The 21,196-nt window shown below is 48.1% G+C and overlaps 1 protein-coding gene and 1 pseudogene across 1 annotated transcript in view; both read left to right on the top strand.

Moving 5' to 3' along the window:
* LRRC75A (leucine rich repeat containing 75A) overlaps positions 1–21,196 on the top strand; it is a 41,648-nt gene that overhangs the window by 17,342 nt on the left and 3,110 nt on the right. Inside the window, exons 2-3 of the mRNA XM_016161497.2 lie at positions 10,595–10,723; positions 19,998–20,113. Coding sequence (XP_016016983.1) covers positions 10,595–10,723; positions 19,998–20,113 — 245 coding nt within the window. The remainder of the gene's footprint in view (positions 1–10,594; positions 10,724–19,997; positions 20,114–21,196) is intronic.
* Positions 7,352–7,470, top strand: LOC118604335 (annotated as a pseudogene).

Below are 21,196 nucleotides of genomic sequence, written 5' to 3'. Positions count from 1 at the left end.
GGCCAGTATTCCACACTGTCCCTCCCTCAGGAGGATATGCCTGGATGTTCTAGAGCTATGAAGAGAAAAAGAAGCCTTTTCCACTTCCTGCTTGCCCTCTGGACTAATTAATTTCCTTCTGGTAGACTGTGTTTGATTACAATGTAATAAGCAACTTTGTACATTTGAGCTCCAGTGGTTTCAATATTGAGGCTGTCCCCTTTCCCAATTAATATTCAGAGCTTTCTGCCTCCCTCCTTTCCTGGCTGTGTTGCAGAAACTGTGGAGTCATGCCTGGAGAGAGACAAATACAAGCTAATTTCCCTTGGGGCATTCCTTCTGGGAATGGGTTTAAAACCTTGAGTTTAAAAGGGAAGGAGGTGGTTGTGATTTAAAATAGCATTTGCCTGGCAGCCTCCTATGTGGCTTCCCCCAACTTTCCCTTAAAGTACCTTAGAAGACACACCAAGAAAAGATGAAAAATGGTGAAAACAAAGACAGGTGGACAGTCTGGGAGGAACCTCCTCTCACTCTAAGACAGATAGACTGGTCCCAGCTTCCCCTCAGGAATTTGAGACCTCCTGAAGGCCAGAAGGAAGCCTATTCTCCCTCGGTCTGCGGACTTCACTAGTGATGATTCCCGGGTCAAAAGAATGCTCTTTCCATCTTCCCATCACTGCACCTCTCCCCCATGCTTCTTTCTGCTCTCAGAGAAAGCAGCTCTCAGAAGCAGCCACCATGAGGCAGATGGAAGAGAGGGTCATCTGAGAGGTGTGGCTACCAGAAATCACCATGGCCAATGGGCTTGGCTGGGGACACGGGAAAAGTGGGAAAAGTCCAGGGATATGGACACTATAGTGGATTTCCATGGACTCCCATCATGTGATTGGTTTCCTTGGCAACCAGCCCCTGTCCTTAGGTGACTGGCTTTCCAAAAGTCACCTTCTTAACATAACAAAAGACACCTTCCTCACTCTCATCACTCAGGAAATTCCAGGAGTTTTAGGACCACTATGCCACAAACATGGAAAACGCCAAAAATACATTTATTATAAATCACATCATCACACTAGACAGATGACAGATGTGGGTCTCACTAGATTGCACCTCCTTTAAGGGTGAGCAAGTAGGGAAAAATCCCTGGGTGTAGGATAAATAATATGGAAGCTGAACCCTGACCCCTGAAAATGATCTATACAGGATCCGAAAGAAATGAACTTTGTGGGAAAGAACAGAATGCAACAAAAAGAGGCCAAGCCGAGATGGGAAAAAAACAGGGTGAGATAAAAAGGGAGATTTCATGAGCAAAATAAGAATTGCAAAGATATGAAATGGTAGTCCACTTGCAGTCCTTACTGGAGCCAGTGAATGTAGAATTGCTGCTGCAGAACATGACATCAGCGACAGTGAGGGAAAGACAGACCTGAGACCCTCTACAAGAGTGTATTATGGAAAGAACATGAAAAAAGATCAGAAGACATTAAGAGCCAACACTGGTTTTCCTAATGAAGAGACAGGATGTAAAAAGGTCCTTGGTTGTCGAAGGAAAGACCCCAAAACTAAGCATAAATTCAGAGAAAGCATCCACAGCTGGACACACGTAGCAAAGTTTTTAATAACCAAATGTGACAGGTAGATAAAAAGAAATGGCCAGATGCACATGTCCCCTTCTTCTGCTGCCTTCTGTCTCAGGAACAGGTCTAGTATTTGCCTGACTGGGCCTTGGGACCTTTTTGTTTTTAATTGTTGCATAATACACATAAAATTTACCATCTTAAGAAGCATTTTTATAGTTCAGTATTGTTAAGTACATTCACATTGTTATACAACCAATCTCCAGAACTCTTTATCTTGCAAAACTGAAATTCTGTACCCATTAAACAGTTCCCCAGCCTCTCTTCCTACCAGCCCCTGGCAACTACCATTCTGCTTTCTGTCTCTATAAATTTATTGAGTCTAGATACCTCACATAATTGGAATCATCCTTTTGTGAACAACTTATTTCACTAAGCATAATGTCCTCAGTGTTCTACATGGTATAGCATATGTCAGACTTCATTCCTTTTTATGACTGAAAAATACTCCATTGTATGCATATAGTACCACATTTTGTTTATTCATACATCCATGGAAGTCAATAGATAACAACTTGGCTTGTTCCCACCTTTCGGCCTTTGCGAGTAATACTTCTGTGAACAAGGGTGTAGAAATAGCTCTTCAAGTCCCTGCTTTCAATTCTTTGGGATACATACCCAGAAGTGCAAGTACTGGGTCATATTGTTTAATTTTCTGAGGGATCACCATACTGTTTTCCACAGTGACTGCATCATTTTACATTCCCACCAGCAATGCATGAGTGTTCCAATTGCTCCATATTCTAGTGAGGATGGGAGTCGATCTACCAACTAGATCAGCCAAAGAAGATAAGTTGATTTGTATTAGGAAGGGAAGGGCTGGGTGCTGAGAGGATTTGCAGGGTGAAAATGAGAAATTGACGGACAGATGATACAGAGAAGGGATTTTAGTAGTTTTAGGGGGGTGTCATGAAGGGATACTCCTTTGCTGACATTGAGATATCATAAAGATATCAACTGCTTTTCAGGCTACCTTATATATTTTAAATAAATGAACTGATGCTCCTGGGAAGGGGACAATATGCTGGAACCGTCCAGGAGAGACAAATAGAGGTTAGTGGCAAAAATAATCCTATGGACTTCTGAGCAGAAAAAGCAGCTAAAGACACACAAAAAAGCCTCACTGCTCAATACCCAGGATAGCCAAGAAACGAAGGACTATGGCGTTTTGAAAATGGTTTCTATCTAGCCAGGTTGTCTTCAGGAGCAACTCAACATAAAGGATTTTTCAGGTAGACTAGAGCCGAGAAAAGAAAGCACCCAGGGATTTGTTCCGGATAATGTTCTCTGGCTGTGCAAGAACACAAAGTACAGGTATGTGACCTGTCACGGGGAAGGACTGAGGCGTGGCAGCTGGTGTGCCCGCTCAGTCCCAACAGCTTGCAAATCTGTGTCCAAACTCAAATGCAAAGTGCCAAGTTGTATTATTGATAGAGTCGTTTTACATAAAAAAAAAAAGAAAAGGCGATAAGAGCGGTAACCTGGACCTAAAATCTCCAGTATACCAACAAACAGTAAGAAGGGAGGAGCTAGAAAGCAGGCAAATGTCAAAATAAACTGGTGACCCTCCACCCAGCTGCTGTCTAAATGCTGGGCTGTCCACGCAGGCGCTGCCCTGGGTCCTGGGTCCCCATGGTGCCGGCTCACTAGTCAAGAGCAGGCCCTTTGACTGAACATTACTCCTCCCAGGCACTGGCTGTGGGCATGGGCTGAGCTTCCCCCTCCCATATCTCTCAGCACCAGCCCCCAAAGTTACCCCTACATAGATGAGGAACCTCACCGAGGGGTCAGGGTGATGGTAGAGAGGAGAAAACTACCTGTGTGTTGATTAGGAGTTCTTCTACCCTCAGGTTAGCCCCCTTTCTTCCAGAGTACCCTAGTCTTCTAACCCTGCAGTTCTCAAACTTTTTTTGGTATCAAGATCCCTGTTTATACTTTTTTTTATCCTTTTTTAAAATATTTTAAATGTAATTGAGATCTAACATTGTATAAGTTTAAGTATACTATGTATTGATTTGATACATTTATATTGCAATACGGTTGCCATCATAGCATTATCTAATACCCCTTTCATTTCTTCTAGTGGTAGGAACAATTAAGAGCTAGTCTCTTAGCAAGTTTAATGTTTAGAATACAGTTTTGTTGCCTATGATGATTGTACTGTGTATTAGGTCTCTAGGATTTATCTTCTTGTTGCAAATGTGTGACTGTAAACAACACCTTTCCGATTCCCCCAGCCTCTGCTAATCACTATTCCACTATTTTTTTTTATTTTCATTCTTTTTAGATTACGCGTATAAGAGATATACAGTATTTGTCTTTCTGTGTCTGAGTTATCTCTCTTAGCATAATGTCTTCTAGGTCCATCCATGTTGTAGCAAATGGCAGGATATCCTTTCTCATGGCTAAAGAGTATTGTCTTGTCTATACATACACCGCATCTTTTTCCATTCATCCATTGATAGACACTTAGGTTGGTTCCATATTTTGGCTATTATGAATAATGTTGCAGTGAACATGGGAGTACAGATATCTATCTCTTCAGTAGCTTGTTTTTATTTCCTTTGGATATGTACTCAAGTAGTATGGCTGGATTGTATGGTAGTTCTATTTTTAATTTTTTGAGAAAACTTTATGCTCTAAAATTATCGAGGGCTTGAAAGAGGTTTGCTGTATGTGGGTTTCATCTAATGAATGCTATTTAGTGTATTAAAAATCAAAATTAATAATTAGCTCATGTTTGAAAGAAATTTTTATAAAAATAACTACATTTTCCAAAAGAAAAAAAAATGTAGTAAAAGGAGTGGCATTATTTCATGGTTTTGTGACTCTCTTTAACAGAAGAGATTGTTAAACAGAATGTCTTAACAGAAGACAGCTGGGTTCTCATACCTGTTGCTTCTTCATTCCATCTCTTGGACTATGTTGTTTTGCTTGAATTCTACAAAGAAGATATAGCATCTTGTTGATATGTCATTGGAAATAGGACTTTGCAGAGCCCCTGAAAGGGTCTCAGAGGCCCCCTTCACACTTTGAGAAATGCTATTCTAACCTTCCTATGTTACTTTTTGAAATGCCATATCCCTCACCCCAGCATTTCTCTTTTCCTTGGAATGAGTCCCCAGATCTGGTTCTTCCTGCACAAGCCACATGGGGGGGGGGGGTGCATTTCTATGAGACAACATGTGCTGGCCGTTGGCCTGCTTTATCCCAGGCCAGTGACATTCTCCAAGTCAAGCAGTGACCCAGGCACATTTGCTGACGTTTCCAGGTTTTCTGGTGCGGAACCGTCCACATGCACAATTTTTAGAGATGGTACCATTTAGACCCATAATGAGGAAGCTAGGATTTTCCTTGCTCCCTGGTATTTGCAAGGCAGACCTGCCCCTCCAAGGCTAAAGCTGTGTTCAAGGCAGTGTGGGGGAGCCACCAGTGGATTTGATTCTTCTCCTGCCCACCCCTTTGTATGATACCACTCAGGAAGAGTAGAGTGGAGCACTGGAGGCCCCTGTTGGGTAGTGTCACTGGGGCTGTCCATGCAAAGTCGTGACACAGTCATCCCCAGTAAATCGGCTTGGCAGGGCCTGGGGGGAAGGGGTGCATGGAGAGGTTGACAGTAAGGCCAGAAGTGACCTGAGGTCCTTGGGACACATGAGGTGCCCTAAAGCAGCACAAGCATTTTGTGAGCTTAGGTGGGGTCAAAGTAAAGAAATAAAACAATGAAATGCACAATAACCTTTGTTAGGTCCCATCTCATTTTCCCTGTTGCAGCTTCTTGTAACCCGGAGCCCTAGGACCTTTGGGAGCCCCACCCCATTTGGACTTCACAGGGAGGGTGGTGGCCATGACTCAGAGTTATCCAGAGCACAGCAAGCAGGGCCACATCCACCTCCCTGGGGAGACCCTCTTCCCCACCACCTTCCTTCCTTCCTACCCCCTGCCCCCACCAGAGCAATAACTAAATGAACCCAGACAACAGCAGCCTGAAGAGACAGAGCCACTATCAGCATGCTGGCTGCCCCTGGTGACGCGAAAACATGAAGGGTGGAGGCTCTGGCATAGGATATTTCGCATCTTCCAGAACTGCCCCCAGCTTCCTGGGTTAGCAACTAGGGTTTTCTTGATTGTTCCAGGATGGGATGGCCTCTACTGGCCTGGAAAGGAGGGGCAAATGGGAAGATGGGTCAGGGAGGGTAGGAACACAATAAATCCAAGCAGTCATTCAATTGAGGGTTTTCAAACTTTTGTTTGGCTACAGAATACTTTTTTTTTTTTTTTTTTAACTGAAAGGCAGCCAGGAAAGCTACTTTGCTGAGAGCTGGGCCCACCTGCAGCCTTGCTGAATCTTCTGGCCTCCTTCTTGTCACCATCAGCCCCAAAATGTTGGCACACAGTTTGGTAACTACAGTGTGGTTCATCTGCCCACTTCACAGACAGGGAACAGGTCCAAGAGGGGAGAAACCTTGCCACAGACTTACGTAACTTGGAGGTTAGGTAGAGCCTAGAATTCAGTCTTTCCCCCCAGGATTGAAGGACAGGGAGCAGGGACAATTGTAAGAGAAGACTGCCAGGTGTGTGTCTCCGATAGTACACACCGAGGAGAAGGGTACACAGGCAAAGTGGAGGAGGGTGGGGCTAGCGTCAACAACCCACAGTAGGGCAGCCCACCCTGCACGATAGACAGTAAAGGAGAAATACATCCATCTTCTGTCTTCCTCCTGCGGCCACAAATCCAGCCTCTGACCATGGGAGTAACCACCCTTCCATTTCTACCCCAGACTCTGCCCTTTACCCCACCTCCCAGCCTCAGCCCTTTGACATATGGGTCTTCTGAGACCCCACGAGCCCTTGGACTTTCCTTATTCTTAGTTCCTAGGAAGAGTGGGGTCATGTTTTTGCACTTTACTGGGTAATAACTTGTGCCCTGAGGTCACGAGTGTTCCCCCCAGGGCTCCAACTCACCCTGCTCACCTTGAGGCCTGGTAGACTGTGTGCAACAAGCTCTCAGTCCTGCCCTGACTCCCAGGTTTTTCTAGAGAGATGGGTCATGGTTCTTGTGACATTGTCAAATGGATTTGTGGTCCAAAAAGAGATTAAGAAGCACTACCTGAGAGGAGGAGGGGCCTTCAGGAAGGGAGGGAATAGGAGGAAGGGGAAGGTTGAGGGGAGCTTTGTTAGTGATTTTCTTCCTTGTTGGAGGTTTTACATGTGTTACTTGGTTTTCTTTCCCAAAGCTACCTGTGATCCTGGGTTACTGTCCCCATTTTACAGATATGAAAACTGAGGCTCAGTGCCATTAGGCAGCTTGCCCGGGATGCCGCCTGGCTAAGGGATTGAACAAGCGTTGCACTTTGTTCTACAGAGACCCTCAGCAATTCGAACATGGCAGTTGGTACTTAAGAACATCCATGCCAAACCTTGAGTCCACAGATCTGGGTCCCCAGTAAATTATTTCAGCAGCTCAAGAACCTGGTGCAGAACATGGGAACTGGCCTCTGAATTTCCTTCCTGCTGAATGGAAAATAGAGTCCCCAAGCCTGGCCCTTTGGTGTCCTCAATTAAGCTAGAAACTCATTCCTTTGTAATGAAGAGGGGGGAGCAAAGTACCCCTAACTGTCACAGATAGGAGCTAGCAAGAGCATGGCTTAGCAAGGCTCCAACAGCGGCAGAGGGCATGGCACTTCTGCCCTTCCAGATCCATCTGACAAGGAACTGTTCTTTGCTCTTAGAAATGTCCAGTCTACGGCTGTGCCACCCTGAATGTGCCCAATCTCATCTGATCTTGGAAGCTAAGCAGGGTCAGGCTTGGTTAGTACTCGCATGGGAGACCACCTAGGAATACCAGGTGCTGTAGGCATTTTAAAAAATAAATAAATAAATGTCCACCACCAAACCATGGGACAGCATCCCTGCCCTCTAGCCCACGTCCTGCCCAGCTCCAGATAAGTCAGAGTAATACTACAAAAGCAGGCCCCAGGGTGGGAACACAGACTCACCCTTATCATTTCTGAAAAATTTTTTAACATCTTTTTACATGTGATTTTGTTTTTCAGGTTATCGAGCTATAACTGAGACACAGCCTGCAAAGTTTAAGTTACAATAGTATGATGACTTACATATGATGTGAAATGGTTACCACAATGAGTTTAGTTAACATCCAGTCACCTCATATAGTTAAAAGAAAAACAGTGGGTTTTTGTCTGCTTATAGTGAGAACTTTTAGGATGTTAAAGAACAAAATTCACCCAAGTAAATTTGAAGATCTTTGTTAAGCAATTCATGAATCAAGAAGCATCCCATCTAGTAAATAGAAAGGTGTTTCAATAAGTTGTACAAAATGAAAGATTTTCATAGACAGAAAAGGAGGAACTAAGAAGTTAAAAGAGATTATTTCAGGTAAATTGTCTTTTCCTCAGGGGAAGGCAGGGGTCTTATCAAGGAGATCACCTCACTAGTACCGACCAGAACATTCCAGACTGAGCGGTTTAAAATTCCATTCCTGGAAGAGGCTGGAGCTGCAATTAGGTTAGCTATTAAGTTTTTGGTTATGGTGTGGCTTAGCAAAAGTGATTCCATTTTGGCCTCTTTTGAAAATAAGGATCTACTCTCTTAGCAACTTTCGAGTATACCATACAGTAGTGTTAATTGTAGTCATCAGTTTTATATTCTACTCCAGCAATTCTGACAGTTAAAGAAGTCAGCCACTCTGGTTCTTAGTTTCTTCATCTATAGATTGGGACTAATGATGCCCAGCCTACTTGCCTTGCAGGGATGTGTAAGAATCACATGGGGAAGGCATTTAGACAAGTTAAAGATATCCCACTGAAATGACAGCAAACCTCTGCTGGAACTCAGCCACCACCCACACACTTCCTGTCCCCAGGACACTGGACCCTGGCAGCCTGGGCTGGGAGCCTCCTTCTCTGGGCTATGCTGGGGCAACTCCATGTGTGGCTTGGTGGCCTAGGGATCTTAGAGTGAGGGCAGCAAATGTAGATGGTACCTGCTTTCCCTGCCCATACTCAGTGGCCATCTTGTTCCTCAAGCTGGGATGAGGGTAGTCCCTGGGGTGCAAATGTCATCATTGCCTGGCTTGTGCAAGGTACCAAGCTAGAAACAGGAATCTCTGCTCCCACCCAAGGACAACAGAAAGTGAAGGGAGGGTTCAAGAAAAGGCAGAAGGTATACCCATGCTCTTTCTCATGTACTGGGCATAAAGTTTTTAGTTCAACACTCTAGAGTAGAAAACCACGTTTATTTCTCTAAATCAATTTACTCCATTTCAAGCTCCCACCAGCTCGGCTTGTGGGAAATTCAAGTTTAGTAGTGTTTGGAGTTGTGCAAGAATCTTGGGGTCTTATACAATCTAGAACACTTGGAGCAGGGCGCTTGGTTCCTAGTCCACACTGGTCACTGCTCTTGGTCAAGCCGTTGAGTCCCTTGCTGGTGGACAGTGGTCTCTGCAGAGGCTCTCAGCCTGGGCTCTCCGTGTGTGGGACCTCACAAACCCTTGTCCCTCCTCAGGCCTCTGTCCCAGTGGTTTCTGCCACTGCTCCTGTCCCACTCAATGTCCCTTGCACCAGGCTCCCTTCCCTCCAGTTCGGAGGACCCATTTGTTTTATTTTGTTTTGTTTTTAATTTTTAATTAAATTTATTGGGGTAACAACATTGGTTAATGCGATTATATAATTTTCAGGTGTACATTATCATTTATATCTGTATGTTCTATTGTGTGTTTACCATCCAAAGTCCATTTTCCTTCAGTTACCATATATTTGATCCCCTTTACCCCCTTCACCCTCCCCCTAAACCCTATATTTGACTCCCTTTACCCCAACTACCTCTCCCCTCTTCCCCTACCCCACTAGAAACCACTAGTCTATAGTCCTCTGGTAACCACTAGCCTATAGTTCATGTCCATGAGTCTCTGTTTGTTTGTCCTGCTCATTTGTTGCTTTTAGGTTTGTATCCCACATATAAGTGATATCATGTGATTTCAACTTTTTCTGTCTGGCTTATTTCGCTTAGCATAATTATCTCAAGGTCCATCCATGTTGTCGCAAATGGCAGTATTTCATCTCTTCTTATGGCTGAGTGATATTCCATTGTATATATGTACCACAGCTTCTTTAGCCAATCATCTATCATAGGACACTTTGGTTGCTTCCATGTCCTGGCCACTGTGAATAGTACTGCTGTGAACATTGATGTGCAAATATCTTTTTGGATATGGGTTTTCAAGTCTTTGGGGTAAATATCCAGGAGAGGGATTGCTGAATCATATGGTAGATCAACTCTTAGTTTTTTGAGGAACCTCCATACTGTTTTCCATAGCGGCTGTACCAATTTGCAGTCCTACCAGCAGTGTATAAGGATTGAAAGGACCCATTTGATACCCTCCCTCTGTGAGCCCTGGTGAGAGTTTCTTCCTGGTGCCTGTCAACTCCTCCCTTCAACCCCACAACTCAGAAACACCCCCAATGCAAAGAAACACCAAGGTTGGGTCATCTACAGAAGGAGCAGTAAAAATTACTTCAGAAGCAATAAAAAACAAATATCAATACATGATCCTGTCACAAAGCAGGGAAATTTACTATGCACGCCATTTTCAAAGTTTGCTGTAGATGGACAAGCAGCCATGAGCACTGCATCTGGCCAGCAATCCTTGGCTTTGTCCTTGGAGAACCGGAGAGGCAATGGCTGGGGGGCTGTCTTGGGAGAGGGCCATAAACCGGGCAGGCCAGCTCTGCAAAGATTTGCCTGGCCCCTGGGGGAAGTTCCGTAGATGCTTCCTTGCAAGTTAGGAAACTTCTTCAAAGCAAAGTTGGGAAACCTCTTCAAAGATGGGGTTCTCCTCCCTTGCTAGGGCTATGCTATGAGGCAGGCTGAGCCGCCTCCAAGGGACTGTTCTAGGCATTTGGGTGGGAGTCAAGGATAGAGCAGAACCGCCCCTGACCTCTGGGCATCCTTTACTCTTACAGGACCTAGGCATGGAGTCAACCTCACTGGACGATGTTCTGTACCGCTATGCCAGCTTCCGGAACCTGGTGGACCCCATCACACATGACCTCATCATCAGCCTGGCCCGCTACATCCACTGCCCCAAGCCGGTAGGGAGGCTGTGGTCTAAGGCAGCCAGGTCCAGGGATGTGAGACAAGCAGCTTTCTGAGGAGAGCAGCTCAGTGTCCAAGGAGGGCTGGTTGACGCAGCCCAAGCCTAAGGAAGATGGGCCCCCCACACAAAGGCGCCAAGAGGACATGCCTGAGGCCCAGCAACCATGGTGAAGGCCACACACTGGCATCATCAGCACAGGTTTTGTTTGGCCCATGAGGTGTTTTAAGTCTTCATTACCAACCTTTAAAAATCAGAATATTTCACACAATCATTATATTTAGCTGCCCTTGAAAAATGGGGAGCTCCAGCAACACGAGGCCTTCATTTCTATATAACCCCTGTTATGTGGGGCCAGGGCCACCATGTACAGTTGTGTAGGTTGTGCCCTGCACAAAGACATGCAAGCACAAAGGTGGCGGGGGTTGGGGAGAGAGGACTTAATTCAAATTCAGCCCTCTCTCTGCCCACCAAGCCATGGGCACTGGAGCAGGCAAGGCTGTCCACCAGAAGTAGGTTTTTCTTGTTTGTACAAAGGTGCAGTGTACGTCTAGCAGTGCCCCTGCGTGGTGTTCCCACTTTGCCTCAGTCCCCACCACTTCCATTTGTCTTCTCTCTGATGCTGAGTGTCATTTTACAACCACTCGTTTTATTCATGTCTACTACCTGCCTGGCTTTGGGAGCTGAGCAGGAAAAGCCCCAGGGATCTCTGGGCTCCGCAGGCACTGCTCAGCCCCTTCCACATGGGAGGGTCTGCCACTCTTCCCTCTGGCTCCAGGGCCCAGGATGGGCCATTGGCCTTGCTGGCCTCCAGGTTGGCTTCCCAGACCTTCCCATCAGGAGCCTGGCAGGGAAGGAGAGGGGCAGCTCAAGGCTTGAGCTTTTCTTTATGTTGTTCCTTCTCTTCCATCCCTCAATTTCTAGCAGCTTCCAAAAGAAGTGCTTTCTCTGTGCCAAGGGCAGGAAGCCAGAGCAGGTTCAAGGAGTGCCAGAAGGACACTTCCTCTTTCAGAGAAGGATCTGAGATATGAGCGAGGAGGTGTTTCTCAAGTCCACCCCTTGTTTAGCCTGGGTGCAGACTTGAACACTGTCAACTAGGGGGCCTGGAACCTTGCTCAGAGCCGACCCTCTCTTTGGGGCTTTGTGTTGGTCTTCTCTCTGGCTCCTGGGGGCTATCTGGTGCCCAAGACTCAGAGATGATTGGGGCCTAGCTGTGGAGGGCTGGAAGCAGATTGGGAGCAGGTGTGGGGGCAGGTTGGTGGGGGGATACAGCAGAAGGCAAGAATGTTGGACTCAAATATGCAAAGGTAAGAAAATGCCAGTTATGAGGGTGGTGGACTGGGAACCAGAAGGCCTAAAGAAGAGGAGCTGGTGCCAGGAGCCATGGGGAACAGACTGGAGCTGGAACCACTCTCTCTGCTCATTCAGATTATACCTGGAGCAGCCTGGGGAAGCTAAGACTGGGGCTGTAGAAGGCTTTGCAGTTGCCAGACTGTGCCTTTTCTAGAGCATAGGTTTAGTTACCCACAGTGAGAAGGGTGACAGGCTATAGGGCGCTCGAAGCAACTCAATAAGAAAGATGTTACCTTTATGCCCATTTTAGAGTTGAAGAAGATATAGTTTAGGTAATGAAGTGATCTGAGAAAGGCCACACCCCAGTCGAGAACCCCAGGTGGGAGTTGGGCCCCAGTACTAGACAGGGCACAGGGTGCTCGGGTACCAGGTCTCTGGGCTGTTAGTGCTCACCCAGGGCTCATGGTGCTGCAGCCAGCCCAGGCGGTGGGGGCCCATGTGGAGACAGCCTCCACATGGGCCCCCAGGTGGTTAACTGCCCGTGTCAGATGCCGGGAAACAGGACAGGGCTGAGAAGGGACCTGGCCAAGGGTCCTGCTCTGCCGTCCATCCTTTCCATCTGGATGGGGGCCAGGGGAGCCATATGTGGGTTGTCTCAGCTCAGGCTGCTATAACAAATTACCATTGACTGGATGGCTTATAAACAACAAATTTATTTCATAGTTCTGGAGGCCGGCAGTCTGAGATCAGGGTGTCAACATGGACAGGTTCTTGGTGAGAGCCCTCTTCCTGCTTTGCAGACAACTGCTTTTTCACTGTATCCTCAACATGGCAGAAAGAATGGGAGCTAACTCTGGCCTCTTCTTGTAACCCTCATAACCCCAGATTATCTTAATCACGTCCCAAAAGCCCTACCTCCAAATACCATCACATTGAGATTGGGGTTCAACATCTGATTTGGGGGAACACAAACATTCAGTCCATTGCCCAGTTATAAACTTTTTCAGATCACTTAATTAAGTGAACCTCATTTTCCTCAACAAAGGGGGCACAACAATACGCTCCTGTAGGGCTGTTTTGAGGGTTCAGTGAGATGATTCTCGAGAAGCATTGGCATGTGCCTGGCACAAATGAACACTCCATGCGCAGAAGCTGAGGTGTAACTAATTGGTGAGCACCAGCCACGTGCTAAGCAGGGTGCTCAGACATAGCAAGTCAGTTGTGGGACAAGGTGGCAAGTAAGACATGGCCCTAGACCCTGGCCCCTATGGACTCGGATACTTGGAGTCTACCAGGCTGAACTCTGACCCAGATTGCCAGAACCAGCCAGAGGGGTTAGCCCTGCTGGAGGCCCAGGGGCCTGGCCAGTCCCAGGTCAACTGGAATAGCCTCCAGCTGGACTCTGAGCCTCCTTTCTATGCTCTGGAAGCAGCCACAGAGCCATCAGCAAAGGTGAATTGGATCCTCTGTGTATCTGCTGAAAAACCTTCCATGCAGCATTGTGTTGTAATTTAAATAAAACCCAAACTGCTTGCCTGGCCCTGCTGGAATCTCCCATCTCATCCCTCCCACTCTCCACTCCGCTGACTCTGCTCTAGCCACATGGGCCTCCCTCCTCTCGGTTCCTGGAGCATCCAGATCCTCTCCTACACTAGGGACTTTGCTGTCACCCCTGACCGTACCTGCCTCCTCTGTCTGAGGTGTACTCTCCAGACTCAGCCTAAACGTCACCCGTCAGAGGCCTCCTTTGAGTTGTTCTCCCGATCAACCTGTGTCTCACGCTCTATTTATTTCTTCATTTCACTCACCGGTCTCCGAAATTATCTTATTTATTTATTCATTGGCTAATGTATTGTCTGCTTTCCCCACTGGAATGTAAACTCCACAGGGGCAAGAGACAGCATCTGTCTGTGCACAGTTACATCCTGCACCAGGCAGGGCCCTGGTAGGAAGCAGGAGACCCTTTCCATTGAGAATTTTTAAGAGTTTATTAAGGGGCTATTTCCAGGGTTATGGGCAGGAAAAAGGAGTGAACAGGGGGCAGCAAGACCCCCAAACACTAGCAGTAGCAGGAAGTCGTTACCATGCAAGGGGCTGCAGGTGGAAGCTGTATTGCTGAAGCCAAGGTGAGAATGCCTGTGTTTTGTATTGTGCATAACAAATCACCCCAAAACTTAAGGGGTTAAAACAAGGCATTTATTGCTGTATAGTCTCTATAGGTCAAGAATTCTGGAGTAGCTTAGCTAGGTAGTTCTAGCTGAGGGTCTCAAGACATTGGCCAAGGCTGCATACATCTGAAGGCCTGACAGAGGTTGGCAGACCCGCTTTCAGGATGGTACATTCCACAGTTGTTGGCAGGAGGCCTCAGCTCCTTGCCACATGGGTTTCCCCATTGGACTGCTTTAGTGTCCTCACATCATAGTAGCCGGTTCCTCCCAGAGAGAAAGCAAGGCAGACATAGCCTCAGAAGTAACATAGCATCACTGCTGCCATATTCTACTGATCACCCAGATTAACCCCAAGACAGAATGGAAGGAGACAACACAGGAGGACAAGTACCAGGAGGCCAGGATCGTGAGGGCCGTCTTGGAGGCTGGCTGCCACACATGCTAAAGCAGGAAAGGAATGAGGAAAAATAAATTCCTTGACCTTTCTCTACTCCTGCCCTTTGATTTCTCTCCCAGTTGTTCCCATTAGCTTAACCCAACTAGTAGACATGGGCAAGAGGGCTGGGTGATGTATAGAGTTCAGCCTTCAGAGCACAGAGAAGGGCAGAGGATGGACTGGGAAGAGGGAGTAAGCAGAGAAGCCAGCACATGGTCTCCAATGCAAAGCAGGCCATACAGTCAGTATTTGATGAGTGAACGAGGAAGCCTTTGGACATACAGCAGTGGAAAGCTATGCTCACTTGGGTCCTGGAGGCAGCATGCAAAGTTGCCTGGGAAAGTGAAGGTGGTGGGTAGGTGTCACTGTCTGGCAGTGATGGGGCAGTGCTCTGGTGCTGGGCACCCCCTGGATGGGAGTGCAGGTCTGCCTTCAGCAACTTTCTGACAGGTCAGTGAGAATCCCTCAAACAGATTCTTCTCCAGGGCTCCCAGCACTGGGCAGGTCCGGAGAGGCTGCCGCCCTGACCCACACTCCACCCTGTGGTGCTGAGTCACCCCTGACTTTCGCCATGCACCTCTCCTGCCTTCTTCCTTTCCCATGGGTGGGAATAAAGAGTTGCAGAATTAATTCTGCAAACTGCTCTTAAGCCTCCAGTGTGTGTAAGGACTGTGCCGCAAGCGCCAGAAGCCCACTCAGGCTGCCTCAGGGAAGGGAGACGACTTATCCCTGATACTGAGGGGTCCTGTGGGACCCAAAGACAGCTGAGCTTGAGAGGGGGACTAGAACTACAGACAAATAATGCAGACATCTCCCCTCTGCTGCCTCCCCCCACCCCACCACCACACTCTTCACTCCTTACCCAGGCTTCAGGGCAGGAAAGAGGGCCTCCTGCAGCTCCCGATTTACAGGTCAGTGTCCAGCCCTGAGGAGTCAGCAGTATATACACTGTCTCAAGTCATGATTCCAAAGAAAGGGCTGATTTGCTGTGCTGCCAGTGTCCACTTCTGGATCAGTCGACTGTAGCTTTGTACGGGATCTGGTTGCACAAAAGGGCCGCTGGGCCGCAGCACTTTCAGAAGAAAGTTTCCAGAAGAGAGGGGCCAGCAGACCATCAGAATGCTGGGTGCAGGGCCCACGGTGTGCAACATGCAGTGCCTCCGGTCAGAGCTCCCTGACCAGGGTTGCGCAAGGCGCACGTGGCCACTTTGTACCTGGGAGGCAGCTGTTTCTTGATGCTGAAACCACATGAAAATGGCACTTCCTATTCCTTTGCCTCCTCTCTCACCTTACGTCCTGCCCTCTTTCCCCCACCTTCTCTTCTTACTCTGCCATCTCTGGGCCTGTCCTGCTTTGTCCTGTTCTCCGTAGGAGGGCAGGCTGGAGGGGTCTTGAAAAGTGATGGAGTTGAGAAAAAGTTAGATGGGCCTGCTTATGGTTATTCTCTGTGCAAATGATAGAAACACTATGAACTAACCTAAGTGAAAGATCATCACCAGGTGGGCAGAGCAGAGTGCAAGGCAGGTGGAGGGCTGGGAACACCAGCCTCAGAGCCTGCAGAAGTTTGATCTTAATACCTCTTACATGTTGTGTGGCTTGCCAGTCTATTCACCTTTGTGCCTCAGTTCCCTTGTTTGTAAAGTGGGAATAACAGCCCCTGTTTCACAGGATTGTGATGAGTTCATGCATGCGATGCACAGAGGCGACGCCTGTCACACACAGTGAATACTTGAGAAATGTTAGCCGTTGTTTACTTAGTCCAGAGTAGCTATCACTTCTGTGAGGACACAAGTTCATGCTTAGTCTCAAATCAACTCTGTTGTCACCATTTAGTCCAAAAGGAAACAGGCTCCCCAGTCTCCCAGGTCAGGAACAGCCCTGTGGAGTCAACCCTGTGCCTCACTCTGCGACGGCTGCCCCTTGTGGCAGCACCCGAGCACTGCAGCGGCTGTTTTGCCTCCTTCCTTCTTGTTTCTTCCTTCAAGGCCCAGCTGCCCAGCCCTGGAGGATGGAGGGAGAGCCCGTGACCCCGGATTTTGGAAACTCTGGAAAGTGGTTGGAGGAAGAGCCAAAGCTGAGGAGCTCAGTTTTCAGCTTTGGAGCAGGTGCTGCGGGAGGCTGGCAATGTCCTGCCCCAAGGTGGTCCCAGGAGAGACACTGGGCAGACCACCAGATCCTATCCACCGTCCTTGTCTTTAAAGTGGTTCTCCACCTTGGCGGCACAGGGGAATCACCTGGGGAGCTTTGAAAAAACCCCAAACTGCCCACGCATTGCTGGGGGTGGCCCAGGCAGCAGTGTTTTTAAAGCTCTCGTGATTCCAGTGTACGAGTCCCAGGTAAAGAACTGCGGCTCTGGATCACCATATCCATTGTCACCCCCCATTCTCCCTTTGGCCTCTGAAGTCGGCCTTCACCCTGGCCCTTACCGTGACTGCTCCCCTCGGAGCCTGTGCTGACCAAGGCCTCCTCATCGGAGTGCCACCGACCGCCCTCTTCCTTGGTGCCATGGCTCTGCTTACTTCTGCTTCTCTGACTCTGCTTTCTGTTTCATCATTTCCAGTATGTCTCTCTGCCCCTTTGATATTGTAGTTGTTCCCCACTGCCATCCACCTTGGCTCATTTCCTGGCCAGGGGCTTTAATCAGATGCTGATGAACGTGTGCAGCCTGGACCTGTTTTGGGGCCCAGCCCCATAAATCCAATCACATCTTCCAGCTAGAGGTCCCATAGGCCCCACATGAGCGGGTCGTTCCCCCATCCTGCTTTTTCACCTGCTTCTCCAGAGCCTCTTGCCTTCTACCTAGATTCCAAGCCCAAAGCCAAGACCCCTACTCATCCCTTCCCTGCCCATACCCTCTGCATCCCTTGTATCGTCAGTCAAGTGTGGTAGACTTTGTCACTTTCAGCCCTTTCCATGGGCCTGGCAGGGATGCCCTAAACCACACATAAGCAGATGAGCCTGGCCCTGAGTCACCCTCTCTGCCTCCAGTCCACCCCCTTCTCCATCTCCCCCAGTTAGAGGACAGTCTGAAAAATGCAAATGTAATCCTGCTGTTTCTCATCCAGTGATTACCCTGCAGCTCCTAAGGTGGAGTCTCTGCCTGCCTCACTACCCATTATTTCCCATCACACACACCCATATGGCCAGGCTTAGCAAGAAATGAAGTCCAGGAATCAAAACATGTCACCCTCAGGGGTTGTAAATGTAGTTTCCCAGAGTGACAGGTAACATCTGCTTCTCAGGCAGGCTTAGGCAATAGAAAGTGACAAGGCTCATGGAGAATTAGAGGCCAGAGGTTTCCCCTAAACTGATTCCATTTAGTCTTGGGCCTTCCTTGGCCTGCTGGATTCCTGTGCAGGTGTTCACCTTTTCAAACACTCAGCTCCTCTCTTCCTTCTCTGTCTCTCGTCTCCCTCCAAGACTCCTCTTGCCTATCCATCAGCCCTGGCCCTCTGAGCCTCAGTTTCTTCCTCTGTAAAATTGGGATGATGAGAGCATTTACTATACTAGGCTGTTGTGGGAATTCCAGAAAGCCCTCATACATCTATGTGCACTAATCCAGGTGATAGATGATAATGGCTTGAATCAAAGTGGTAGCCATGGAAGTGGTGAGAAGTGAGACCCCAGATGTCACCTGTCCCCATACCGCCAAGCCCTTAGTTAAAGAGACAGACTAATCCTTTCGCTCTTAAAAGCCTAGCTCAAATCTGATCCTGGGCAGAAGCGATCTTCCTTCTTTACCCTACCAGAGTTCCATGTGTTTGTGCTGCTCTTACAGTAGAGCAGAGTATTGATTCAGCGAGCATTCCTAGAAAGCTTACCACATGCTGAGCTATATTCAGAGAACTTTACAAGTAGTAATTCATTTAATCCTCACAAAATCCCCTGTGAGGTTGGTACTATTATCCCTTCAAAGATGAGGATCAGAGGCATAGAGAGGTCAAGTGATTTGCCCAAGGTCACACAGGAAGTGATAAAGCAAGGATTTGAATTCACAGTTTGGTGCCAAATTCATGCTCTTACTCAGTATGTTGCTTCTCCGTGAGCAGTGTAATGATGATAATAAGAATCAAACTGGCTTTTACTGAGTGCTCACTGTGTCAAGTGCTCTACTGAGCACTGAATGTGGGTAAATGGTTGAACCTCACCACATCCACGTTGCTATCACAAGTGGGTTTGCATCTAAGCCCTGGCACTCTAGCCCTTGACCCTGGCAGTGGACCCAGATTTGGCAGGAGCACACTTGGCCACTCCCTCTCCCAGGGCTCAGTGACCGTCAAATTGACTTTCTTTAGGATGGAATTGAAAACTCTAGCATCCCTCTGTTGCACACTTTAACCCAAAATATTAGTTTGCTATGGCTGCTGTAACAAAATACCACTTAAACAACAGAAATTTCTCTCTCACAGTTCTGGAAGCCAGAAGTCCAAGATCAAGGTGTTGGCAAAGTTTGTTTCCTCTGAGGCTTTTTTCCTTGGCTTGTAGATGGCTGTCTTCTCACTGTGTCTTCACATGGTCTTCCCACTTGTACATGTCTGTGTCCTAATCTCTTATGAGGACACCAGTCACTGGATTAGGGCCCACCTCAATTACCTCATTTTACCTTACTCTGTAGAGGTCCTGTGTCCAAATATGGTCACATTCTGAGGTGTTGAGGATTAGGACTTCAAAGTAAGGTTATTTTTTGGGGGGACACAATTCAGGTCATAACACCTAGGGTCTCAAACTCAAATGCTAATGGGCCAGATAGGTAACGTAGATGAATGAATTAGGTTGGGAACAATGTGGCCTGTTCATTCTTTTATTTTCCCACTTTTGACATAAGTAAAACAATCATGGTAAAAATACTTCAATTTCCTCTTTCCTGTTGGAATGCAAATACAGGGCTCTGTGATAGGCCCTCAGCCTCTCATAAGGACATTTGTTTGTAGCTGCTTTCTCAGCACCTAGAAGTGCTTGGCATCTAGGAGGTACTCAGTAAACATTTGTTGAACCAGTAAATGAGTAGAATGGCTCTGGACGTTGGGGAGTGGCAGGGATCATAGTGAATCCTGGCTAAGGGATCAGCTGGTAACTCAGCTCCAGTCAATTCAGATAAGCTGGAATCCAGACTTTTAACTAAATCTCCATTTTTTTTTCAACGATAGCAACTAATTCACAAAACTAAAATCCTGTGCAGATAAGTTTGCAACCAACCACTGCTCTGCTAAGGGGTACCCACCTTGAGCCAGCAGATCAGGCCTCCCCTAGCTCAGCCGGGGGGTGTCATGTTCTTCCTTGAGAACAAGAAGCTGGAGGTGGGGGCCTGGGTCCACCTTACCCTGCTCCAGTGACACAGGGACCCCCCACCCACCCACCTGTGGTTGCCTTTGCAGGAAGGTGATGCACTGGGCGCCATGGAGAAGCTTTGCCGGCAGCTGACATACCATCTCAGCCCCCACTCCCAGTGGAGGCGGCACCGGGGGCTGGTTAAGAGGAAGCCGCAGGCCTGGTGAGTCATGGTCACCTGAAGTGGGTTTGCCCTGCCGCTGACCACCCCCCACCCCCCGCCCGCCTCCCTCTACATCCCAAAGTCAGTCTGTGCCAGGCTGGGCATGTGGTGCACAGCAACCCCTCCCAGGGCAGTGGGGTGAAGGGAAAAGCTGGACTTATCTTGGAAGGCTGCCTGAAGGAAGTGAGATTGAAAGGGAATTCAGGAGTGGGGGAAAGCAGCCAGGAGGGCATTCCAGGTGAGCATGAGCAATGAGAGGCACTAGAGGCAGGGCTGTGGTCTATGCGGTGGGAGCTGGGGAAAATGTGCCCATCTTGATGAATGGGTAGGGGCGGGGCTCATGTGTTTCTAATACCTGGTGCACTGAACACCCCCAGTTCTCCTGGATATCCTCTAGGGGGCCCCTGACCCCAGGCATGTCCCTGGCCCATGCAGCAAGCAGTGAGGATGCTCAAGGAGTTTGTCACCCCTTTAAGATTAGGGGAGAGGGCACATGGGACATAATTTGTGGGCCGTGACAGGAAGCAAGTAGATGGGATCCTGAAAGGAAGGCTTTCTAGAGGAGGAAGCACCATTGCCTTTCTTGCAAACGACCATGAAGGCAGAGCACCTTGGGTTCTGAAAGATTAGCAGTGCCTTGATGCTGCTGTGGGCCCATCCTTCCGGGTCCTGCAGCCAAGGAAGGGAAAGACCACCTCTCCACCTACACCCCCCACCCCACCACCACCACTGAAAAGAAAGCACCCTGGCTCCTCTTTCCCTTCTGAACAACCCCACCTCGCAAGCCATCCAGGGGAGGCGATGGATCCCGGGGAAGCCTTCCCAGGTGGAGGAAGTGAGATTCCCACTGGGCTGAGGGCAGGGGCCACATATGGGAACAGAACCGACAGGAGGACCCATGGAACCTGGAATGCCACAAGGAGACTTTGTGAGCTAGTTCTTTAGGACTGAAAAGCTGAAAATTTGAGCTCTGCTGGAATCCAGGGGCCTCTTGTCACACACACTCTTTTTCTCCCCTCCAGCTCTCTCCCTCAGTCCATTAATTCATTCATAAGCTTCCTTCCCCTCAGATGACTTGGGGTC

This window comes from Rousettus aegyptiacus, unplaced genomic scaffold, assembly GCF_014176215.1.
Source record: "Rousettus aegyptiacus isolate mRouAeg1 unplaced genomic scaffold, mRouAeg1.p scaffold_m13_p_6, whole genome shotgun sequence".
Taxonomy (NCBI): domain Eukaryota; kingdom Metazoa; phylum Chordata; class Mammalia; order Chiroptera; family Pteropodidae; genus Rousettus; species Rousettus aegyptiacus.
The sequence above is the reverse complement of the archived record's forward strand: the minus strand, read 5'-3'. Positions and strand labels throughout refer to the sequence as shown.